This window comes from Erpetoichthys calabaricus, chromosome 16, assembly GCF_900747795.2.
Source record: "Erpetoichthys calabaricus chromosome 16, fErpCal1.3, whole genome shotgun sequence".
Taxonomy (NCBI): Eukaryota; Metazoa; Chordata; class Cladistia; order Polypteriformes; family Polypteridae; genus Erpetoichthys; species Erpetoichthys calabaricus.
The window spans coordinates 53,348,125-53,374,906 of NC_041409.2; the positions used below are offsets into that span (position 1 = coordinate 53,348,125).

Here is a 26,782-nt window from a genome sequence, read left to right on the forward strand (position 1 = left end):
GTCAGTGGTGACGGCCAGTTGTTACCCACATGATAGTAACACAATGCCTTATCCACGACGTTTGAGTTGAGTCCTGTGGAATCCCTGTCCTGATACAAACACTTTAAACACAACTTTATTCACACAACTTCATTCACTAGCACTGTCATTCACTGTATGCTATACAATTTGAGATGAGTGTGTACATTGTGATTTATATTTGTGTACATTAATAATTATCAAGCAATAAGAACAATAATGCCTCCTATAAAAGTTATGGTTTAAACAATGGGGTCTCAGTCAGTGTCACACTTTTATATGCTGTCTGTATTCAGAATGTTGGAAGATTTTTTTTTCAGTTACTTCAACAATCCCTTATATGTAGCAAACATTTAAATATAAAAAATACTCTATAAATATAATTTCAGTTAGAATGAAAGCCACTTGTGAAAGATGGTCACATTTATTGGAAAGAAATTATTTTTTTACAAAAATGATGCAAATGAAACAGAAAATGTGGCAGAACAAAGCATGTAATGCAGGGAGAAAAGCTAAATGGAGAGAAAACACAAAACCATGTAAATAAAAGGGCAACTTTACTGTGCAATTTATTGGGCCACATTATGTGCAATCCCCCAGAAAATGTCTAAATGTGGCATCCTTCTACACGTTGGTATTGCAGGCGGCAATTAAGGTGGACATTTCTTAATCTGTTTGCCTGTAGTTTGGGAGGGAAAGTGTCAGAAAGTCCTTTGTCAGGTTGAATTTGAACCTCTAATGGCAGAATATTAAAAATCACTTGTGGCGCCTTTCCTACATATTTCCGGGTGAAAGTTCATGCTTCGCACGTCTTTCGTCCCTTTGTTTGCTTGCTGCACGTTGTGGGAATAGTTTGTCCTTTTCTCTTATCACTTGAGCCATGCTGTGCGTCCTTGCGGAAAAACCACAGCCACAGGAATTAAAGTACTTTCAGACTTCAGATTGTGCTTGCAATTAATCTTTACCTCGATATTGGAAAGGGGAGTTTACAAACAAAGTTGTACCACCGTGGAGTTAATAGCGACACCTCCCGTGACCAGACATCTGATCGTGTCTAAGGTCGTTTGGACTTTATCTCACCCGCATCTATTACACCAGCCTGTTGTACCGAGATCAGTTCTCATTTTTATGGTCCTTCGAGCCGGATTTTTCTTTACAAGGATAAAGTTCAAAGGCAAATGGATAAAGAGCAAAACGCTGATGAGCTGAGCCCAGCTCTTCAAAGTAACACTTCAGATAAAGCTGACCTGATTAATACGGCAGGAAATGTTAACCCTTCAGTAGCTGGTCAGGTCAGTCCTTCTGTTTTATGTACTGAGACGAGTTACCCTCCTGAATGCACAGTGAGCACAACTTGCCAAACAAGTTCTGCCGCAGATGCACGCAGTCAGCAGTCAGTTCACCTCCACCGGGAGACTCGCGCTCCACCCCAGCTAGAAGCCTATGAGGTGGGATATTACCCATCAAGACAAAAGGCACGCTCTGTTACAAGCTGCTCAATATCCCAACCGACTATTCCTCAGACGGCTTTGGGTTCCCATGTAGGTCACAGCGAGCGGTCACATCGCACTGTAAGTTCACAGCATAGTAATGTTACGCATTTGTCATTAAGCGATTCACAGTCTGCCTTTCTTAGAGAAAAAAGGAAACTTGTGGAACTGCAAGAACTCAGAAAACAAATAGAGGAAGACCTTAAAATAGATGAGCAATGTAGACTACTAGACACTCAGGCTAGAGAAGCATTGAAGGAAAGAGAGGCTATAGCCCAGCAGTTGTCCCAGCAGCGACGTCTCCGAAGGGCTGAGCAGGACTTAGAAGAAGCACAAATGATTTCTTCATTTGTTATGGAAAATGAACGCAAAGGGATTGTGACCCCTACTGTTTCCCAGATCCCAAAGCACTTCTCAAATCTGTCAGCACCAACTAAAGATTTGCTTAATGTGAATGCAGAGCCCTTCACCATGTCCTATCCATTAGACCTGAGTGGCAGAAATAAGGATGACAGTGCCAGGGTCCCTACTGCAACAATAATGTCCCAAGACCACCAGGATTTTAGTTTTCCTATAATCAATACACCAATCCAACATGTAACAAATAATATGCAGAGTGGAAACGCCAGGCACCAACTGCCTGGGGGTCCACGACTTGTACATCAGCCTTTCCAGCTGGTGAATGTCCCTCCTACGATTTCTAACATGCCTACAGAATCACCCTTCCTGTCAAAGCCATCTGCCTATGCCCCTTCAGTACAAGTCGCACCCGATATGATGGACTTGCTTATTGCTTCATCATGTGGGATTCCTAAGCCGAAACTGCCATGCTTTGAGAGTGGCAAAGAGAGTGAATTTGCTCTCTTCAAAATGGGACTAGACAGTCTTTTAAATGGCCATCCCCATCTCACTGAACAGTACAAATACCAAGTGCTGCTTGGATGTTTGAAATTTCCTGGTGCACACAAATTGGCCAAAGCATATATGCATTGCCCAAATCCATATTCGATTTCCCTGCAAGCGCTGAAAGAGAAATATGGTCAACCAAGGCAGCTAGTACAGAGTGAAATAGGAACAATACTTAATGCTTCACCTATAAAATTTGGGGATGCTGAAGCATTTGAGGACTTTGCCCTTTCAGTACATGCATTGGTTGGTATGCTTCAGGCTTTGGAAGGAGAAGGTGGTTACGAATTGAGGTGTGGATCACATGTGGATCGGCTTTTGAGCAAGTTGCCCCCTAGTTATCGTGATGGATTTGTGGAATATTGCTTTGCTCAAGGAATATTACAGTCCAATGCAGACTGTACCTACACACTGCAGGACCTTTCAGTCTGGCTACAAACCAAGTCCCGTGCTAAACGCATTTCGGAGCAAGCTGCTGCCCTGTATCGGGGGGAGACATTGAAGCATGGCAGAAAGGAAAATACAATTTCAGTCCGGAGAACAGAGCCAACCAACACAATTTACTATAATGCTGAGCCAGTTGCATTTCAACCGAATCCTCACTCCTCTCCTTCACTTAAAACGTCCAATGAAAAGCTCAAACCTTATTGCCCATTCTGCAATAACAAGGAGCACTATCTGAATGCCTGCACAGACTTTAAGAAATTAAGTGCTGAACAGGTTGCCAACTGGATAAGAGATAACGAGCGTTGTTGGAAATGTGGCCGTACACACACCCCTGACTCGTGTACGTTGAAGAAGCCATGCAACACATGCAAGGAGCTCCACCTTACAATTCTGCATGATACTGTTATGCAGAGAAGAGGGCAGAGTGTACTCATGACCGTAGTCAAGTCTGATGCCATATACATTGACCGGAACAGACGTCCACATCAAGTGTTACTTAAAGTTGTGAAGATTCTAGTACACTATGCTGGGCGTTCAGTTGAGACCTTTGCTGTCCTAGATGATGGATCGGAAAGGACCATTATCATGACTGCGGCAGTCAGCACACTAAAGTTACCCCAAACCCCAGAGGTAATGACTCTTAGAACAGTCCGACAGGATATTGTCCGGATTCCTGGTAATGCGGTGAACTTTGAAGTCTCTTCGGTGAATGAACCCAACAAGAAATATACCATTCAACGGGCCTTCTCTGCAAACAGTCTGTGCTTGTCAGAATACTCATACCCTATTAATGAGTTAAAGAAGCGTTACCTGCATCTACGCAATGTACCATTACCTCAGATAGACCGGGCCTGTCCTTTGCTTCTGATAGGCTCAGATTTTCCCCAACTGGTGATGCCGATTCAACCAGTAAATTTTGGTCCACCGAATGCACCTGTTGCAGTCCACACTGCTTTGGGATGGACACTACAAGGGCCTGCAGGTCTAATCCAAGGACAGGGACAAGATGAAAGATGTATACTGATGAATGTCTCATCCCCCTCAACTGAACTAATAAGAAATGTAGAGCGGCTTTGGCAGACCGACACTTTACCCTATCTGAACCTGCAGCAGGTGACCCAGTCCAAGCAAGACCAACAAGCCCTGGACTTGCTTGAAACAAGGACTGTGAGAGTTGAGGTCCATGGGGTCAAAAGATATGCCACCCCATTATTGAGACGTTCCAGAAGTCCATGCTTCCTTGCTTCTCCAGAAGCTATGCTTCCCCACCTTAGACGTGTAGAAAGGTGTCTTATGAAAGATCAATATTTGGCTGACTTACATACACTGCACATCCAGAAGCTTGTGGATGCAGGCCATGTCAGAATTCTGACTGAAAAGGAAATAAAATCACATGAAGAGGCTTGGTATATACCACATCATATGGTGCAGCATAATGGTAAATACAGGCTTGTATTCAACTGCTCCTATCAGAGGGACGGACTTGCCTTAAATGATCATTTGTTTGCAGGTCCAACTTTGGGACCCTCATTACTGGGTGTTCTTCTTCGATTTCACCAGCATATAGTTGCCATATCTGGTGACATCAAGGCTATGTTTCATCAAATACGTTTGCTACCTTCTGACAGGTCAATACTGAGGTTTATATGGAGGAATATGGACCGTGATAAGTTACCAAGTGTTTATGAATGGCAAGTCTTACCTTTCGGCACAACCTGTAGCCCTTGTTGTGCAACATATGCATTGAGAAAACATGCTCAGGACAATCAGGAAGGCTTTGAAGAGGTGTGGAATTGTGTTAATAAAGCTTTTTATGTGGATAACTGTCTGTATAGCTTACCGTGTATAGAAAGTGCCAAGCAGCTAGTAGATAAATTGTGTCAACATCTTTCTGAAGGTGGCTTTGAAATTAGGCAGTGGGCCAGCAATTTCACATCAGTCATTCAACATCTCCCAGATGAGGCCAGATCAGAGAATTCTGTATTGTGGCTTTCACAGCATGGCGAAGAGCCACTAGAGCCAACACTAGGTCTCCACTGGAACTGTACCATGGACAGTCTTGGTTACAGATGTTGCCCAATTGAATGCATTGAGCCAACTAAGCGGAACATTTATAAGGTACTTGCCAGCCAGTATGACCCACTGGGGTTTCTCACTCCCTTTACAGCACGAGCCAAGGTTCTGGTACAAGACCTTTGGAAGACTGAAAGTGGTTGGGATGATCACATTACCCCTGACACCCTTGTGCAACGATGGCTTACCTGGGTAGAGGAGCTAGGCAGTATAAAGCATGTAATCTTGCCTCGCTGCTACATCCCACCATGTGCTGATACTCCCGGGGCTAAGAGAGACTTGCATGTATTCTGTGATGCCTCCGAGCGATTATATGGGTCTGTTGCTTATCTACGTACTGAAGATGAAAAGGGGGGAATACATGTTAGCTTTGTGATGGCTAGGTCCAGGGTAGCCCCCAAACGGCAAATCTCAATGCCTCGTCTAGAGCTTTGTGCTGCTTTAACTGGTGCTCAGTTAGCGCATCTACTTACCACAGAGCTGAGCTTGCCTATAGGGCAGGTACTCTTGTGGAGTGATTCCACTACAGTCTTGACCTGGCTGAAATCCGAATCCTGTCGGTATAAAGTGTTTGTAGGCACCAGAGTAGCGGAAATACAGAACTTAACCAATTTAGACAACTGGAATTACATAGCAACCAAAGATAATCCAGCTGATGACATTACCCGGGGAAAGACCCTAAAGGAGCTTAGTGAGTTAAACAGATGGAGGAATGGACCTTCCTTTCTCAAACAGCCTATTAACGAATGGCCATGTTCCTTGATTACTGGCCCACCTGAGGACTCCACTGAAATGAAGAATGCTACCTTTTGTGGAAGTCTTGTAATGGAGCAGCACACTAGATATCCAGATCCCAGTCTTTTCCAGTCTTGGAATGATTTAGTTAAGGCTACCATTCAGGATCTTCATGGGGCGGCTGATGGGAATTCAAGTGCTTATTCCTCAGCAGAAACCTGGAGGGAGACGGAAGTTGAACTCCTAAGAAGAGCTCAACAGAGCAGTTTCCCTGTAGAAGTCAAGAATCTTCAATCAGGAGTGGAAATACCTCTAAGTAGTCGCTTGAGGACATTATCACCAGAATTTGACCATACTGTGGGTCTCATTCGAGTCGGTGGCCGACTAAGAAGAATAGAGGGTTTTAATGAGGAAGGCATCCATCCTATTGTACTGGACCCATGTCACCCAATAACTAAACTGCTCATTCAGAACTATGATGAAAAACTTCTGCACCCAGGCCCAGAGCGTGTGTTTGCAGAGGTAAGAAGAAAATATTGGATATTAAGGGGTCGTGAGGCTATCAGACGACATCAGCACCAATGTAGGGAATGCCAGCATTGGCGTGCCACCACTCGGGCTCCAAAGATGGCGGATCTACCTCCAGCACGACTACGGCTATTTAAGCCACCCTTTTGGTCCACAGGGGTTGATTGCTTTGGTCCCTTTACGGTAAAAATTGGCCGGAGGACGGAAAAACGTTGGGGAATTATATTCAAATGTATGACTACTCGTTGTGTTCATTTAGATTTAATTGAAAATTTAGATACTGATGCATTTCTCATGGCTTTCCGTCGGTTTGTGTCAAGAAGAGGCCAGCCTTCTGAACTTCTGTCTGACAGAGGTACAAATTTCCGAGGAGGAGAAGCTGAGTTAAAGGAAGCTATTACTGCCATGACACCTTCCTTGCAGGAGCAACTCGCTAAGCAGCAAGTGAAATTTCAGTTCAACCCACCAAGTAGTCCACATTTTGGAGGGACCTGGGAACGGGAAATCAGGTCAGTGAAGAGTGCCTTACGAGTAGTTCTTGGAACCAATGTTGTGACTGAGGCCGTATTAGCTACCGTTCTTATAGAAGTTGAAGGTATTTTGAACTCCAAACCCCTGGGATATGTATCCTCAGATGTGGCAGATCCTGACCCGATAACTCCGAATCTGTTGCTCATGGGGCGGCGAGATGCTTCACTACCACAGGTAGTTTACCCTCCAGATGATTTGCTGGGACGACGGCGATGGCGTCACAGTCAGATTTTAGCTGATCATTTTTGGAGTAATTTTGTCAAGAATTACTTACCTGGTCTCCAGCTCCGTCAGAAATGGCAGACTGACTGTGATGAGTTGAAGGTTGGAGAGGTAGTCATGATTATTGATGCGCAACTCCCAAGAGCATCATGGCCAAGCGGTAAAATCATTGAAACCTACCCAGGACCTGATGGTCGCATACGCACAGTGAAGATTCAGGTAAAGGATCGAGTGTATATCCGACCCACAGTCAAATTAGTCAGGCTTCCAGCTGTTGAAGACTGTGATGGATATAGACCAGATGGGTGATGAGGACTTTCTTCTTGAAGTACAAATTTGTGCTAACAAATTTGGGGGCGGCTATGTCAGAAAGTCCTTTGTCAGGTTGAATTTGAACCTCTAATGGCAGAATATTAAAAATCACTTGTGGCGCCTTTCCTACATATTTCCGGGTGAAAGTTCATGCTTCGCACGTCTTTCGTCCCTTTGTTTGCTTGCTGCACGTTGTGGGAATAGTTTGTCCTTTTCTCTTATCACTTGAGCCATGCTGTGCGTCCTTGCGGAAAAACCACAGCCACAGGAATTAAAGTACTTTCAGACTTCAGATTGTGCTTGCAATTAATCTTTACCTCGATATTGGAAAGGGGAGTTTACAAACAAAGTTGTACCACCGTGGAGTTAATAGCGACACCTCCCGTGACCAGACATCTGATCGTGTCTAAGGTCGTTTGGACTTTATCTCACCCGCATCTATTACACCAGCCTGTTGTACCGAGATCAGTTCTCATTTTTAGAAAGCGTGTACAAGCTCTTATGTGGTGCAAAAATTAAAGCTAATAATATTTTAAAATGCACTGTTTTCAACTCTTTCATAAGAATCCACCAAATTAACTTTAATTAGCTGCATGCATTAGCCACCTTGCTTATTTTTCCTGTGTATAACTGTTTCCACACCATGTTGTCCCATTTTGTTGGTGCACCAAAAGATTAGAATCAGATCAGCAAGTTTACAAAATATGAAAGCCTGTTTTTTTTTGTCTTCCAGCAACCTCAGACTGTAAATTTTATATTGTGTAATAATAAATGCTATTGTATTACATTCAAATTCCATAAAAGATTACAAGAATGAAAAGAATATAAAGAAAGAACAGAACAGAACTTTCAAAAAAGCAGACATGACTCAAGAGCTTATCAGGAGGCATTAGTAAAATGCTGTCTAATGGAAAGAATAAAAAAACTAGAGAAATGGAAACCCACCCCACTTGTTTCCGTAAAACATTCTTCCTGTAAACAGCCATTTATAAGACAGGTTTGTCATTAAAAGATAGAGATGGTTTGGATCACCAAAATGGTCTACTGTTGCATTTCTTACATGTGATTTTTCAGTTGCTAACACTACATCTATCTGTCTATCTGCAGAGTGAGAAGCTGACAAGACAAGAAGTGGAAGCCAAATTTTACAACTTGTCACTTTCAACAAGAAGTGTAAGTTTTCATCCATGCTATAATGGTTTTAATTTAGGTTATGTCTGTGGTTTGTTATTTTCTAAGCTTTTGTTGGTGTCCCCAGGCTCTTGCTGTTTACCCGCCTCAGTGCAGCTGTCTTAAATGTTATTTGCTACTTTTCTTTAATTTGTATGATTAAAAAAAAATCTATGGCATTATGAAAAATTGCCTTGTTATATTAAGTCATGTTTTGCCTCTTAAATACTGCATTGGGCAACAGATTCTCATGGAGTTGTAAGAAAGTAAATATAAGAATATTCATATTAAAGAATATAAATAATCACCCTTTAGGTGTTTAAGATCCAAAAATAATTCCTATCCTGTCAGTGGTGTTTCCCAGCATTTTCAAATAAAGCTCGCTGTCTTGCCCCAAACATGGCATCATTACACGCCTAACAGTCTATAAGGATGCTACCCTCAGTATTACAAGTTGTGATAATTTAAACTTTGGGTGTCCACATCCTTTTCTGAAGTGCTTGCCCTAACTTAAACTATACTCGCCACCCTAAATCACTTACTTTCTTGGATAATAGTGATACCCAGTGAAAAGTATAAGGACCCTGCAGACCCCTGGGACAGAAGTAGTACTATGAAGGTGGTACAAGGATGGCAAAAAGTCATGGACCTGGAAGAATCTACTATGGAAATAAACAGAGATCAGCTTCTATTTATTCCAGAAATTCTTACTAGTTGATTTAGATGTGCTGGACTCTTTCAGCGTGCTCATTAACATGTGATGTTTCAGTTGCAGACACTGTACAAATACATAGAACAGAAAGGGGATCTCCAGGAGCTAAGCCCCTTAATAAACACCTTAACAAAACAGAAGACTGCTGTTTCTCAACTGGCAAAGCAGGGCCTCAAAGATCTAGAAGAGCTCACAGGACTTCTGAAAAAACTGGGCATAAAGCAGCAGGTTGTTAAAAACTTTTTCTTGATTCTTCTTTACATTGCTGTTGTACATGTATTTAGATCATTCAACTTTTTTTAAACGTTTAATAGATGATTAGTAAAAAAAATAATACCATTAATTTACAATTATAAAGCAAATTTTAATTATCTTAATTAAGATACAATGGCACTTGGAATTAACACTGCATACTGGTATTATAATTAACTTTATTTTTTTTAGGACATTTCCTTATCATGTGGTACTGTACATTCCACATGGACAACTTCTTGTCTTGATGTCTAGCAATGCCTGGAGTAATCGTTTATCACACTGCATTGTCATGTATTTGTAATACCAATAACCAAAGCAGTGATTTCAACAAAGCATATAAGGGTTGGCCATTCACTGCTTCATGAAACATATTTCTTATAGTTATCTGATGAAAATATAATTAATAATATATGTTCTGTGACATCTAAAAACCACAGTTTGAAAATTCTACTGCTTAATCATTAGTATTTGAAACATGTTGTTTTAATACTCCTTTTTGTGATAATATTTAGAGATTGACGCCAGTCACCTTTTGTATTCATACCATGATGGACAAACCTTTTTCTTCATATCAGGCTTTGTAAAGGAAATACTGACCACTGTCCCAATGGAGTATTGACAGCACAGACTTTTAGTTAAGGTGCATGAATGCATAACTGACTTGGTACCTGTCTATAACATTTACAAAAAAAAAAAAAAAACACGCACCCCTGTCCTGCAATGAAATCATGAATTAGAGGGGAATGCGTTTAGCCATTGCCTTACACTTTTATTTTGCCCTTGCAGGTGGTCATTAATCTTGGTCTGGTCTACAAAGTACAGCATCACTGTGGGGTGATCTTTCAATTTGTAGCTTTTGTCAAGCGAAGACACAGGATTGTACCAGATATTGTGGCAGCTGGAGGAAGATATGACCATTTGGTAATCTTCTTTATAAATTGCATATGACCAAATTTAGAGTGTTGAATAAGTTTTTAAAGTACATTATTTTTTCACTTAGCTGACAACATACTTTTTTTGACAATTTGTACTTATAATGTGAATCTTTCCATGTTACTTGGTTAGGAGAGTCTAATGATTGTTTGTTTTGTTTTTTTTTTTTAGTAAGGTCATTCATTAATGTATATGTCATATGACTTTTCTAAGCTTTTGCAGTTCAGAGGACCTGAGGCACCAGGACCAATTCCTTCGGCTGTCGGAGCAAGCCTGGCTCTAGATAAGATCTGTGCTGCTGTTGCCTGTATGGAGGAATCAGTAAGATCTTTTTAAAGTTCACCCTTCCTTAGTTTTGGTATTTTTTCAGAAGGTGGTAACACTATCTTCTGAAAAAACTTTCTGAAGCATTTGAATGCTAAAGTAAAAATTACTATTTTATTTTATTAAAAAAAGCATTTTGAATTTTAAATTAACAATAAGCAAGCATACAGAATGCCATCTGGTTTTTGGGTATTTGAAAGAATAATATTTATTGTCAAATACATTGCATGGAATATAATTGAAACACATAATTGCAGTCATGAAATTGTGAGCTGTTAAAATGACCACATACCTTACTGGTCAGTGTCAGTAATATTTAAATGAAAAGCGACGTCAAAGAAAAAGCTGCACAAGCGTAAAAGAGGGAAAAGAAAAAACACTTGGCTTAGGAAACATCAGGAAGCTGGCAAAGCTCTTTTAAGTTTGGACTGTTTACAGAAGCAGTGGCACCGTGTTACAAAGTAATCACTGTTTTTATAAATTCCATGCTATATATACAGTAGTAAGTATATGTTGATATTCAATAACTTCTTTCATCACATAATGTAAACTTTTAACCCCAGAACACCACACTAAACCCCCAGTAAGTATTGCCTCTTACCGTCTATGTTGTTGCGCTAGGGCTAACGTTTGTCCTGAACACCATTCAAGTTCACAGCTAAAGCCTGCATAGCAATCTCACAGCTGGTGAATGGGATCTTAATGCTACTTTGATTTCTGCACCTAAATAAAAGTTAAATGAACACTGTCAAAAGATTTATGTTTACACTTGTAATGATTTTTTCCACTACACTTCACTAAGTTTACACTGAAAAATTATACTGATGATTGCAGGTCAACCTCAAACTGCCTTCAACCCCTTCCCACAGCGCCGAAAGATGATTTATAATAATAAAAGCGATATTAACTAAAGCTCACAGAGAAAAAAAATGCAACAACAAAAAAACTATAATTAATACATTTTTACAACACCCCCACTTCCAATATATATAATGAACGCAAAGCATAAAATTATATATCCAAGAATTTTCCCCTCCGTCCTTTCGATTTAGTCTTTTTTCCATTTTCCTATTTCCCCATAGTTCAGTTCCTTAGACATGCCAATCCCAGAATAAAAGATTTATGGCTCACACTGCTTTCGATCCCTTTCACGGTAACCTCAGCATATCCGGAATCTTCGAGGTGGCCACACCAGACTGCGATGGACTTGTGGAGCTCCCCAAAAACCAATCTTTCTCCTGGACTCAGATGGGTCGTGTCCTATCCTCCTTCACCATAAAAACTTGGGCTGTCTTTTCTTCCTTCTCTTCCTGCCTTTTCGCGCCCCTGGCACTCCTGGAAATCGCAATGACAGCCCTGTACCTCCCAAAACGTCCTCTCTATCCTACCCGCCTATCTTATCTTCCGTATTTTTAAATGACAATGTGATTTTACATAGAGAGGAAAAAAAAACATATACATTTTTATGTGGCAATGCTACACACATTTTGTAAATGTTTAAAAATAACAGCCTAAGGCTGAACAGAACAAAAAACAGTATAAATTCTGGCTTTGTTTTACCTTGAATTAGAATTAAAAGTGCCAGATGTTTTCAGGTAGCAGAACAGAAATCTAAAAAGGGCTGAGGGTACACTGTAAATGGTTAACCCTGGGTATAGTGTTTGTGCATGTGTATCAACCCCGCTATAAAGACCTATTCAAGAGGTGCAGAACACTCAAGAATCTGTCACTCACTTCATACTAGTACAAAAATAAGAAATCAATCTATTTGTAATTAATTATAGGCAGAAGGCACTGTTTAGGAGTAACTGAACTCTCAGACGAAGCTCATGAGAGTATTAATACTTAGATCATTCCTGCTCGTATATGAGAGTTAATTTCTTGTTGGTGGCATCAGTGTGGCCAAGTTGAAGATATAAGCTTAAAGTATAGTAAAAGTTTAAGTGGCACTGTAGTGAGCATGTTTCCCTGTCCCAAATATTAAATGGTTACAGTACTTGATGTTTTCACACAAGAGAAATCAGGAAGATCAGAACATTTAATGATTAGTGTAAAAATAATAAACATTCATCTGCAAGTGACTTGAATCACCTGTCTTTACACCTCTACCTGTCACCTCTCTTTTGTCTTTTTTTATGATTATTTTTTTTTTTTTAAAGTGCGGTCCCTTAAACAAATGATAATTTGACATGTTTTTTAAACTGCAGATGTTTAGGTTACATTGCACCTGAAAGGTAGTTGTGTGTAAGATGCAGAGGTATTTTGTTTTGTTGTTGTTGTTTACTGCCTTATGTTCAAAGTGAAATACATTTTTGATGGTGTACTTGTGAGCCATATGGCATTGTGTTTTGGGTTAAGTGTTGAATAATTTAGTTTTTATATTTTTTCCTCAGCCTTCAGGGAATTGCTGTGATATCTTGGTGGTGGCAGTGGGCTACTCATCAATGGGAAGAGCCACTAGCATCATCCAAAAATTATGGACAATAGGCGTGTCAGCTGAAATAATGTATGATGCGTCACAGGTAAGTCATTGGTAATAACTGCTCTTCCATGTCAACAAATCATGATGATGTACTGTAGTTTTAAAAGAAAGCAAAGTAATTAAGATTCTGCATGTTCCGCTGCATACCTTAGCACCTCTACATTGGCTGCTCTGTCTTTATAGTCCTGTATGTCTAATTCTCTATCAAATTTAATAATAATTTTTTAAATTAAACAAATTGAACTGGTATTGTGAAATTGGCGTGTGTGTGTGTGTGTGTGTGTGTGTGTTGGTGTGCGTGAGTGTGTGTGTGTGGGGGTGTGTGTGTGTGTGGTGGGGTGGGGGTGGGGGCAGAGTGTTCACTCTGTAATGGACTGGTGCCCTGTCTATGGGTGATTCCTGGGATGGGCTCCAGCTGCACTGTGACAATGCCCTGGATAAGTGAATCATAAAGATGGATGGATTTATACATGTAATGTTTATTTTCTGTTTTCTGCACAATGCATAGGTCCTTTGGCTTGATAATTCTGTGATATAAGGCCTTATTAATTACTTTAGTTTAACATGTCAATGATCTGCAAGTTATACCACAAATGGAAGGAAAAGGTGGCAAGTATAGTATACATTCCTTCTTTCTGCACACTACTTGTATTAGATACCAATACATTCATTTAAATTACTTTTCTTTTTATTTATGGCACTTGCCAAAGCGTACGTTTTGACTGCTGCAAATACTTATAATGTCATGTCAGTCATTGTCCAACCTGCTATATGCTAACACAGGGTCACGGGGGGTCTGCTGGAGCCAATCCCAGCCAACACAGGACCCAAGGCAAGAACAAACCCCGGGCAGGGCACCAGCCCACCGCAGGGCACACACACACACACACGCACACACACACGCACACACACGCACACACACACACACACACACACACACACACCAAGCCTTTCCACCATCCAGAGTTGGCTCTTGGTGTGCACATAATGCTGCAGGGATGGGCTTCAGATCCTTTAACCGTGGATTGGGTTGAGAGGTTCAAATAATGAATGGTTGGCTCAGTTTTTCTGGATCTTATTGCTCCTAAAGGTATCGAGATAAAAACAGGAACACAAATAGTGCTTTTGATACACATCCTACATAAAATCAACCTCTGTGAAGCTGCTGTCCTAGAGAAAAGGTACAGAAAAAAGCAAAGCATTATGCTTCAGGGTGGTGATCACAACTGTGGTGGAATAATATGATGATGGTATGACTTAGGGGTCTGTCATTTATTGGGTAAGAAAAGATCATAATGGAATATGTACAAGATGTAAATGCCTGGTTTGAAATACTAGGACTGGGGATATCTTGGGATATTTTTCTTGTATGGGCTGGTAGATCATTTGAGATCCTGGGAAAGCTGTAGATAAAGACTCTGCCTCTAGCAGAACTTTGAACTTTAAAAAGAAGTACATTGTATGAGTGTGATACACAGTAACACGTGTAGACTTAATATATTTTGTTACGCCATTTACCCATGTCAAAAGGTGGATTTTAAAATCAGATAAAAGATAATTGGAATGGTATGGTTATGCTTATCCTTGCTGCTAGCTGCTGAATTAACTGTCAGGTGGAAAAAAAATGATTTTACCAGTCTGATAGGAAAGGCAAACGAATAAACAATTTTTTTAGCTTTTTGCAAATTCCTACATTTCAAGGATGGACTTTTGTGCTGCAGTGCACAACCATAAAGACTGATCAGTGTTGAGAGTTTAAAATTAGATTCTGAGTGAATATAGCAAATCTGAATTTCAAGCACTTGGAGTGAACAATATTAGTCCTGCTATATGCAGATTTTCCGTTCTTTTAACATGTGGTCATCCATCAAACTGGCCCAACAACCAAGGACTAATGACAAGCAATTTTTCACAGATTGACCGTTTTAAAGCACTTGATTAATAATGACTGAGTAGGAGGAAACAGAAAATGAATGGTATGTTTGCATACGACAATTATAATAGCACTGGTGGCAGCACTGGAGTCTGAAGGACACCATATCTAAATGCAGACAAGAATGCTGGAACACTGTCATGAGACACTATGGACAACATGTTAAACTGACAGCCCAACGTAACTCTTAAGGCTGTGGTCACTTATGTCAAAAGGAGTGGTTAACTCAACAGCAGAGAGTAAAACCACATTACTCATAGCCATTATGAGCTCTGCAGATACTGTGTGTTATTTTCAAACTGTCCATAGGGCAGTGGATTTAAGGGACATGTGTTTTATTTTATTTAATAAACTTGAGGTACAATGTTTTGCTCATTTATGAATTTAGTGTAGTTAATTATGTAACAAGTGTAACAGGAACCTGCTATCCACAAATATATGTCTCACTTAGAGATTATCTAAACTTTCACCAACTAATGTATGCCTTTCTTTTTAAAACCATTTTCTCTTTTCTGTTACAAAGTCATGTACCACAGAAAAACTACAACCTGACAGTGAGATGGGAGTTTCATACACTCCATGCTTATGGTGCTGTAAAAAACAAAAAACAACCTGTAACATTCATCTAGATATCTAAGCTACCCCTTATAATGACATGTAAAAAATGCTTCTTTATTTTTTAACATACTGTATGGGGATATATCAAGATTTGGTCTACATTTATACAGTATCTTTAGATATGGGTGATATAACTGGCAAAAACAACAATGAAAACCTGACTCTGCAATAATTATATCAATGAAAAATGAATAGATACGCCATTTACAGTGGGGCAAAAAAGTATTTAGTCAGCCACCAATTGTGCAAGTTCTCCCACTTAAAAAGATGAGAGAGGCCTGTAATTTTCATCATAGGTATACCTCAACTATGAGAGACAAAATGAGAAAAAAAATCCAGAAAATCACATTGTCTGATTTTTGAAGAATTTATTTGCAAATTATGGTGGAAAAAAAGTATTTGGTCAATAACACAAGTTTATCTCAATACTTTGTTATATACCCTTTGTTGGCAATGACAGAGGTCAAACGTTTTCTGTAAGTCTTCACAAGGTTTTCACACACTGTTGCTGGTATTTTGGCCCATTCCTCCATGCAGATCTCCTCTGGAGCAGTGATGTTTTGGGGCTGTCGCTGGGCAACACTGACTTTCAACTCCCTCCAAAGATTTTCTATGGGGTTGAGATCTGGAGACTGGCTAGGCCACTCCAGGACCTTGAAATGCTTCTTACGAAGCCACTCCTTCGTTACCTGGGCGGTGTCTTTGGGATCATTGTCATGCTGAAAGACCCAGCCATGTTTCATCTTCAATGCCCTTGCTGATGGAAGGAGGTTTTCACTCAAAATCTGACGATACATGGCCCCATTCATTCTTTCCTTTACTCGGATCAGTCGTCCTGGTCCCTTTGCAGAAAAACAGCCCCAAAGCATGATGTTTCCACCCCCATGCTTTACAGTAGGTATGGTGTTCTTTGGATGCAACTCAGCATTCTTTCTCCTCCAAACACGACGAGTAGAGTTTTTACCAAAAAGTTCTATTTTGGTTTCATTCCTCTTCTGGATCATCCAAATGCTCTCTAGCAAACTTCAGACGGGCCTGCACATGTACTGGCTTAAGCAGGGGGACACGTCTGGCACTGCAGGATTTGAGTCCCTGGCGGCGTAGTGTGTTACTGATGGTAGCCTTTGTTACTTTGGTCCCAGCTCTCTGCAGGTCATTCACTAGGTCCCCCGTGTGATTCAGGGATTTTTGCTCACGGTTCTTGTGATCATTTTGAACCCACGGGGTGAGATCTTGCGTGGAGCCCCAGATCGAGGGAGATTATCAGTGGTCTTGTATGTCTTCCATTTTCTAATAATTGCTCCCACAGTTGATTTCTTCACACCAAGCTGCTTACCTATTGCAGATTCAGTCTTCCCAGCCTGGTGCAGGTCTACAATTTTGTTTCTGGTGTCCTTTGACAGCTCTTTGGTCTTGGCCATAGTGGAGTTTGGAGTGTGACTGTTTGAGGTTGTGGACAGGTGTCTTTTATATTGATAACGAGTTCAAACAGGTGCCATTAATACAGGTAACAAGTGGAGGACAGAGGAGCCTCTTACAGAAGAAGTTACAGGTCTGTGAGAGCCAGAAATCTTGCTTGTTTGTAGGTGACCAAATACTTATTTTCCACCATAATTTGCAAATAAATTCTTTAAAAATTAGACAATGTGATTTTCTGGATTTTTTTTTTCTCATTTTGTCTCTCATAGTTGAGGTATACCTATGATGAAAATTACAGGCCTCTCTCATCTTTTTAAGTGGGAGAACTTGCACAATTGGTGGCTGACTAAATACTTTTTTGCCCCACTGTATGTCTGAGGAAAAACTAAGCACCCCCTTAGCTCAAATTGCTGGTATTGCCCCCTCAAGTCAACATTCCCTAGAACTGTTTAGCAGTTTGACATTTACTGGGTGAAAATGTTTCCCACTCCTCCATACAGAATTCTTCCAGCTATGTGATGTTTGAGGGGTGTCCTGCATGCACAGCCCATTTCAAGTCCACCTATAGTATCTCAATGGGATTAGGATCTGAGCTTTGATTTAGCCATTCCAGAGCCATCCATTTCTTTCTTTTCAGCCATTCCTTTGTGGGTTTACATGTGTGTTTAGGGTCATTGTCATGTTGAGCTTCAATCTTTACATTATCCTTCAACCTTCACATTATCCTCAAGCATTATTTTGTACAATGAAGAATTCCTAGAGGTTTATTGGATGGTGAACTGTACAGGCCCCGATGCAGCAAATCATATCATTTACACCACCATGCTTGACAGCTAATATCAGATTTCTCTGGTCAAGTGCTGTCTTTGGGTTTTGCCAAATATGTCTTCTGATTCAGTGGCCAACCAACTCTATCTATGCCTTGACTGCCCACAGCACATTGTTCCAGAGGTCCTGGGGCCTCATGTATAAATGGTGTGAGTTTCCACGCTCACTTCAAGATGTATAAAAACTAAACTTGCTGTAAACTATGCACATTTTCACGGCAGGGTCCCCCATTGCAAATGCACGTTTCTGCTCAGTTTTGCAAACTGCTGACACCCAGCGTCAAAGTAGTGCTACTGTTTCTGTGTCATTTACCGTTCTTTTTCATATTTGCATCCATGACATGGATTTTATCAAATACACTGAAATTAGTTGTATATAGTTTACAAATTTAATTCACTTGATTATAATCAATCTGTAACAATATAATGGTGCATGTAATGGCCAAACTATTCCAATTACCATAACTGTTTTAGCATTGCAAGTGGAAGAATTAGAAGAGACTGCATATTTATAGATGATGATGATGACTGGCTTCTAAGTCGATTTTGATTTCCAAGAGTTCTCCACTTAGAGCTGTGTGCTGAACTGGTTCCAGCTTTACAAAGGCAGACTTTAAGGAATTGTGCTCTACCTGCTCCTTTGCAAGTTCTGTTGTTTTTAGACGCAGAAGCTTTACAATGTGAACTTGCTGACTGATCGGGTATTTCACAAACTTCACCGAGTCACACCATGCCAGCTGTATAGGGTGGTATTATCCGCTTGTCATCCAGATAGATAAGATATCCTTTCACTGTGGTTGAACCGGAAAGCATGAAAACGCAATTCACAGCAACATCCAGTTTTCCAAATGTAATTGGAGTGGTCAGCTGCACGCACATTGGTTTTGTAACAGCCGGACAAGTTACATCAGCCTGGGATGAATCACCAAAAGAATGACCTGGCATTACATCATCTATAGCTGGAGAGGCTATAAAAACTACAGCTCTGCAGAGTTGCAGGTGCTTTTTCTGACTAGTGTGGTAAAAGGCAAACAGTACTTTTAAGGATAGCGAGTCACCTCAAAGTAAAGAGCAGAGAATCATTCCTTTGTGGCACTCATTGCCATCGCTACTCGATAAAGGAACCTTCAGAGAATTAATTTGCTTATGTAAATAGAAAGCATTTCCACTCTATTAATGTGCTGCTCTGTAGTGCTCAAAAAGTGTGTTGCATTGTACAATCATGTAGCGTGCTGCATATGTAATATGGCACACAATCGTAGCTTGCCATTAGCTGAAGGGATGCGGTATGATGAACCTGACCCACCACATATTCAGCCAAATCGGACAGTGTTACAACTTTATTTGAATGTAATTAGCAGAATATAAAAACAGGTAATCAGATGCAACATTTATTTTTTAACCAGTTCATTTAATATGAGGTCAGTATCACTTAGTACAGCCCTTATATTCCTAAGTTCATTGGCCACATCTCTTACAGCATCACTATTGCATTTTGTGACTCCAGAACAGTCTGTCAGCACACAGCCACATGGCCTCCCAGCGGTTTCCAAGGCAGAGGTGTGTGTGCTGCCAGTGCCTGAAGACAAGCTTGGCACAGCAGCACCATCATGTCATTGGCACGGGGATCAGCTTTTGCAATATTGTCTGAAACAGAAAAAACTGACGGTGGGCTGCAACTCGCTTTTCACATCCGACTACTTCTTTTTTTTATTTCGACACTGTGCGACTTTCTGAACTTGAACTTTCGGGCGTCTCCACCACACTTTTGTTGCTTGTGCCACTGAGTAAGCAAACAAAGAGCATGTTTTTCCTTGCCTAAACTTTGCATTCGCTGAAATTCTTCTATTATCTCCTTTAACTATAAATACTATTTAAATAAAGATCAAATATTTATGTCCACATATTGTTAAAAAAGAAAAAAAAAACATTTCATGGGATGCACTTTCTTTTTTACTTTACTATTCATGGTGTGCACATGGGATAGAGCCATTGTAAAATAATAATGAATTCATATTACTAAAAATAACCTTAAAGTACCTGAAATTAAAGAACCATTCTTGTATGAAACGTTGCCCCTCAATGAAATATCACAAAATGTCTGGAAACAGTTATCACGCAACTAAGATAAAGGTGCGTCTTTGCAAACGCTTCTGGAAGCGGACTTTTTATTTTAGTGATTTTTTTTTTTATCTGTTTTGTACATACTTTGATCTACTTTTTCAATAGCACATAATGAAGATAATAAAATAAATAAACAGGAACCTTACTGCAGTGCATTCATGTTTCCTCCTTCTCTGCATGCACTGTTGGCTTGGTAAGCAATGTTGAGGCAGTAAATCTGTATCCAGCAGGCAGACATGACTTTAATCAGTGCCTCCTTGTTTATTATAACCAAAAGACTTTCTCCGTTTCTGAGAACCTTTATGATTCATACTGTTCAGCAAATACTCCTGTAATAAATCTAGCTGATCTGAATCAATAAAAATCTTAACTGAACATTTGATACCAACACACGTGTTGCTAAGGCTTTATGCTTTAATGACCTGATTATGTTGCGTCATAGTAGAATTAATTTTTTAGCAAAACATGTTTTAAATGAACTATTTTTGCATTAACTAACAGAGTAATGAAATCTGTATAACATCACATTTGCCATTTAAATATTCACCAGGATGGGAGTGGTGAATAATTGAATGTTCAGAGTCCATAGTAATTTAAACAATAAATAATTAAAATGTGCAATCCTCATCTATCATCATTGTCAGATCGATTACTTCTGTAAAGTCTGTGGCTCTGTTTCTCGTTGCCGAGTTACTAATTTTTAATCAGTTGACATCCCCAGAAATGTAAATCCTTCTCATTTGTGTGCAAGTTAACTGATTGTCCCAAATATCCTGAAGAAGTTTTAAATCCATGTGGTTTGTCACTGAACACGTTAACACCTAAAACCAGCAACTTGGGAATTAGAACATAGTAAAACACCTGGACTCAATACTACTTTAAAGCCGAAGCATTTTCCAAACTAAATGATTCTAATAGGCTCAAATTGTGACACCAGGGCTTACATTATATGAGGCAGTCATTAAAGATACAACACTTGTCCAGTCAGGGTTACTTTAGAGATACCACTTCATTTGATGCAGGGCCAGACACTACAAAGAGATGGAAATTAAAGGCATCTACCCTAATCTTTTCACATGGCCTACGTTTTCTCAAGCCTTCTCAATTGTTATAATGAACATTAGAGAAGAAACACAGTAACAGATCTGTACCGGTTTACATTTGATGGAAAATAAGTTATTAGGTTGGATGAGTGTAGTGGAAAAAGAAGAATGTGATGCATCTAAAATGAGATTATTTCACTGCCCAATGATATGTCAGAAATAAAAGGAAAAAAAAAAAGTCTTGATATTCAACATAAGTGATGAGTACCTGTGGCAATGTTCAGTTAATGGTGGATACAGATTCACCAAGTCATACAAATGATTAAAAATTAGATGAGGTGTTAGTGTAATCAAACAATATTCAATAGGACATAAATTACATATGCTGTACTCTTTTTCATTTCAATTATGGTTCTCCCTCCAGCACCTTACGTACTTCTTTTGACACACGCACCCATTATTACACGTATAGGACACCAACCTGCTGTTATACATGTTGTTTTGTTCTACAATATTCATTTATGACATAGCCTAAAATGGTACAAAATATAAATCTCATCAATTTACTGTTCTATGAACAGCATATACAATGTACACATTACATTTACTTTTTAAAGTCAACTTTAATACATATAAAAAATAAACTTCTTACAACTACAAATATATCTTTCTGCACTCATTTATTTTCTGGTTATTTCAGACATTTTGAAATATAACCAACTAGTAGGGCATAACACTCATGTAGTAAAACTATTTATGAAGGATACATCTCAGTTCTTTCTTGCCTATGGCTGCCACTAATCTGGCATTGCACTCGGCCCTCAATCTTCATTTTGGCTGACTGTGGTGAAGAGGGGATTGCTGTCTCCAGTTGATGGGTGTGTGTGTGAACTGCCCTTAGTAGACAAGAGAAAGTATCTTGAGTTCTTGTTCAAAAGTGATGGAAGAAATGGTTTGGAGTGGCCTTATTTGTTGTGTGGGCTTTGTACTGGTCCCTGGTGGAAAAGTAGTGGTGGAACCTGAAGACAAAGCTCTTGGTTTACCAGTTGACCTACATCCCTATCCTCACTTAAGGTCTTACATTGTGGGTAATGACCAGAAGAAAGAGATCATGAGTACAAGCAGCAGAAATGCAGTTTTCTTTGCTGGGACACTGGGCTGACGCTCACTGATAATGTGAAAAGCCTGGCATTTTAGGAGAGACTCAGAATAGAGTCATTGCTACTCCAGATAGAGAGGAGACAGTTGAGGTGGCTTGTGCATTTCATAATTGTGCAAGGCATGTCCCATAGGGTGGAAACTTTGGAGCACACCCAGGACATGTTGGAGGAATTATATTTCTTGATTGGCTTTAGAAGGCCTGGAAATTCCATAGGAAGCTGGGAATTGTAAAGTCTGGGCTGACCTGCTGCCACAACTATTACCAGGAAAAGCAGTGTGAGAAGATGAGGTAAAATGCCAATTCTTTATAAATTGAATAATAGGGCTAGCTTTATGTTATCAGCTCTGTATTGAAAATCAACATGTAAAACCTTTACAAACACACTCAATACCTGCTCACTGCCTGCTAGGCCCCTTAATTGAAAGTGAGGATGGGTGTACACATGCACTGTGTATTTGTTTTCAATCCTAGGTTGTGACTATTTCAATTGCACACATGAATCTGATACACAGTGCATGTTACTTGTCAAGTATACTGCCCTGTAATATTAAGTGTGTCATTATGCAGCCTCAACTAAACCCATTTCTGAATCACTCTCTATACATATATTAAAAAAAGACCTGTACCGCATTGTGTACTCAATCTGTCTGATGCAAATCATAAAATAAGGCACAACACAATACTGTAGGTACCATAATGTTCCTTTAAAAGGAGCTTAACAAGCAACCAATATGTTCATGTTATGTTTGTTGGTCTAAACTCCCTTTAACGTTGTGCATTATGTCAAGGTATTATGGAGCAATTATGGTTACTTATAGATGTGTAACATCTGTGCAGAATTTGGGTTTCTCTTCATCTTCAGATTTATTTCTTCTGATGGAGAACATCCTGCTTTCTCTAACTACACCACATTGTGGGTACAGCACACTTCCACTAACTGTGCCTGCTGTTACAAATTTTTCTTTATGTCTATTTGACTTATCATTAGATTAAGGGAATATGAAAGTGGATGCATGCATTTCAAAGCTTTGAGCAGCCCAACTTAAACCATCCTAAAAGAAATACTGTATCCGAGCTGACCATGATCTACTGACGTTGTAGGTGTTTAAGACTGTTTGGACTTGGGCCAGATTGTGCCGTAGTAAAGCAGTTAGTATTTGGTTTGCTAATGTTTAGTCAAAATTAAAGACCATCTTTACAGGGGCCAGTATTAAATATTTTTGTGATTTATTGCTCTTACACAAACATTCACTAAAACAAAATAAATTGAAATTCTACTAGTTATTTAATAATGAAAATAAATCATTTTTATTGCCAAATCTGATTATTGTTAATGCTGAAACCTGATTGTCTACATAGATGTACGAGTCAGGAGCACTGCAGTTTAGCTAACTTAACGTAATGAAAGGTTGTATCACATGATGCAACTCCACTCCAAATTTTTTTTTTTTTTATTCTGACATGGGCACAATATGAAAATGGTGCCAAATATTGAAAGCCCACTATATTGGTGGTTAACATTCATCCATGTCACTCGCCAGCAGATGGCAGCAGTTCATTATTGACAGTCACTGAATTACTGCACACAGATAACCGGCCTGGCCCATCTCCAGTCCAGAAAGGGTCATTTCTGACCTGGTGCTAATGTCTATAGTTCTGCACTGGTTTGCCTTATTACCAGATGCAACTGGTAAATTGTACCTAAAGGAAAATTATTGATTTGATGCCTTTAATGACTAAATTCAATAGCTTAAACATCACAGCATCATTCCAATACTGAGTCAAAGGGGGCGAGAGCCTATCCTGGTAGCCTCAAGCACAAGACAGAAACCAATCTTGGATGGAGCTAATGCTTTGTAATTTCCTGTATCAATTTTCTATTCATGTACAGTATGTATACTAAATAATACAAAATCAACTTATGTTGCCATACAGTAACAATACTTATGATATTCTAAGAGGCCGATGGGAATACACAAATGTCTAACCTGTCTGTGAGCAGCACACAAACAACAAAGTTCACACAGTGTTTAGCCTTGGCTTACAGCAGCTAACATTTTGCCTATTCCAAAGAGTCCAAGTTCATGTTCACCAGCACAAATTTGTAGCAGCAGCTTTGTGAGTCGGTGAAGTTATGGTGCAGCAACATCATCGCTGGCTGGCAGTGAAGTTATGATGAGGTGGTGAGTGTGTTTCAGGCAATGTGAAGATGAAAGGGTATGGAATTTGTGGGAGGTGATGATTGCTACGAGATGAACAGAGATAACAGTAGGGTGTATTCAGTCTGAATCACCCCAAGATGCTACTTAGAATAGGGGCTTTGCTGGGGTCTCAACACACATCTAATAAATTGTCCACACTAATGTCCTCCAGAAGCACCGTTTTAAGTTTCCTTTTTCGCCAGATATAAAGACTTACTTGTCAGTTTTAGAATTTTACAAAAGTAGCCTTATTCATTGAAAAGCTGCACTCTTTTTAAGACTTTAGAAATGCAAGTCAGCCTTTATTTACTGCATTCATTGTTTTTCATAAAGATTACTTGGAAAGAAATTACTGTATATACTTGCGTTTAAGTTCTCCCACGGATAAGTCGGGACTTGATTTTGCCTTATAATTTCCTGGATTTTATAATGTCAGTTGTATAAATTGAACGTGTAAAACTCCCGCTATTGGTTCAAGAGATTATGATATACTAACACCCACCTGAGTGAGTAACCACAGAGCACACTGCCTTTTTTTTTCTATTTATTATGCCTACGTGACCACACAGTAATACCCAAACTATTCCGAAGCGATGTTTGCACTGATTTGTGTTTTTTGTATCTCACACCCTCATACACCTTTATCGTAAGAGCATCCCTTACCTACGATGGAGCATTCGATCAGAAGAAAATATGAAGCTGGTTTTATATTAAAAGTCGTTGAAGTGGCTAAAGAAATTGTAACTTCACTGCTGCAACAAAATTCGAGGTGTCTGAGAAACTGATATGAGATTGGAGGAAGCAAGAAGATGTAAAAAATAAAATAAAAATTAAGTGTCATATTTTTGAACTGGCATGCAAGTTGTGGTCTGATTTTATGATTGATTTTTCGGGTTTCAAGATTACGGTAAATCATTTAGAAACACAGTAGCCTTCCTGTCATTTTTAAATGATACTGTTGTTGTTCTGTGTATGACAAGAAACTATTTTTCCCGTCTAATTGATTTATGAAATGAAACAGACTCACCCATCACTTACAAACTGATTCCAGACGAGCTGCTCTATGCGTACCTGTCCTTTTAATTGATGGGGGTGTGTGAGGCTGCTTTCTTTTAAATAATGGCTCACCTCTCAAAACCTTTATTTAATATCAAGTCCCTGCATGGAGCTGTCATGAAATCCAGATGTTATTCATGTTTTCCAGAAATACTACAGATACTGTGGTGCCCATGTGCAACATGGCTCTCTTATTTCTGGCCCCTTTGCTCAATGCCTTCTCTAAATTGGCAAGAATCCCACACTACTTAGGGGACGCCTTAACCTTCAGATCTCCAGCGACTACCAGTGAATAATAGTAGTCAAGGCATGAAAGAACAAAAAAATGATTGCTAAAAGTTACACGGTTTAATTTTCCACATGTGCCTTTAATTAAAGCTGCTGCCTGTGGAGGTACAGTTGTGTATAATTTATAATTAGCATGCTCTACCTACTGAATGAGTTCTGTGATTTATTTCCTGCTTGTGCTGGACTACCCATTATAATAAGTGAGACCATATAAGATGAAATGCAAGTCGCAGAGAATATCAGGAAAAATGGTGATAACTCAAGCTTATGGTGTCCGTCCAACCTGTTGACCTGGTGCTTGATGTAAATATGAGCTTACAGGTCCCTTTTGATTGGCTTCCTTCCACATTACAAAGATGTTTGTGTAAGGCTGACTGGTGACTTTATACTGTCACGCTATTAATGATTGTAGGTTTGCATGTGTGCTTCTTCCTGCCTTGTTATGATTACTGCTAGGGTAGGCTATAGATCCCTTAACAAGTGAATTTACAAGCTGTGTTTAAACTGGGGTGCTAACAAGTATCCTGTGATCTGTGTGACTTACTAGCACATACACAGCTATTCTAAGCAGACCAAGGCAAGGCCTAGACATTAAAGGTAATAAATGTCATTTTCCAATCTCTAGTGTTAACAGTCCATGCTTTGATCTCCCTGAGCTTTTCGAATGTGATGAACAGACTGTAGTACAATTTGAGATTACTGTCAATAACTACCTAAAGAATCATCACTTTGAGAAGATGAGAGCAAAAAGTCATCTTTCAACTTCTTGTTGTGTCACAAAGCTACAGAGGTGTGTTTTGTATGTGTATTTGAGGACAGATCAGGGTGAAAAATGATGAAGTCATACTCATGGTTTGGTCATTTATCACACACATTTTTTCCAGTGGAATAATAAGCTGTGTTTTAAAAAGGACTAAGCAGTAGGAGACTGTATGTCATTCTGGGTTGTAACCCCTAGCAGCACACTAAGCCA

General features: G+C 39.6%; 1 protein-coding gene across 1 annotated transcript in view; it reads left to right on the plus strand.

Annotated features, from left to right (window-relative positions):
* The window catches only part of eif2ak4 (eukaryotic translation initiation factor 2 alpha kinase 4), a 172,740-nt gene that overhangs the window by 112,763 nt on the left and 33,195 nt on the right, over positions 1-26,782 (plus strand). Inside the window, exons 27-31 of the mRNA XM_028822333.2 lie at positions 8,370-8,435; positions 9,202-9,372; positions 10,186-10,320; positions 10,546-10,653; positions 13,050-13,178. Coding sequence (XP_028678166.1) covers positions 8,370-8,435; positions 9,202-9,372; positions 10,186-10,320; positions 10,546-10,653; positions 13,050-13,178 — 609 coding nt within the window. The remainder of the gene's footprint in view (positions 1-8,369; positions 8,436-9,201; positions 9,373-10,185; positions 10,321-10,545; positions 10,654-13,049; positions 13,179-26,782) is intronic.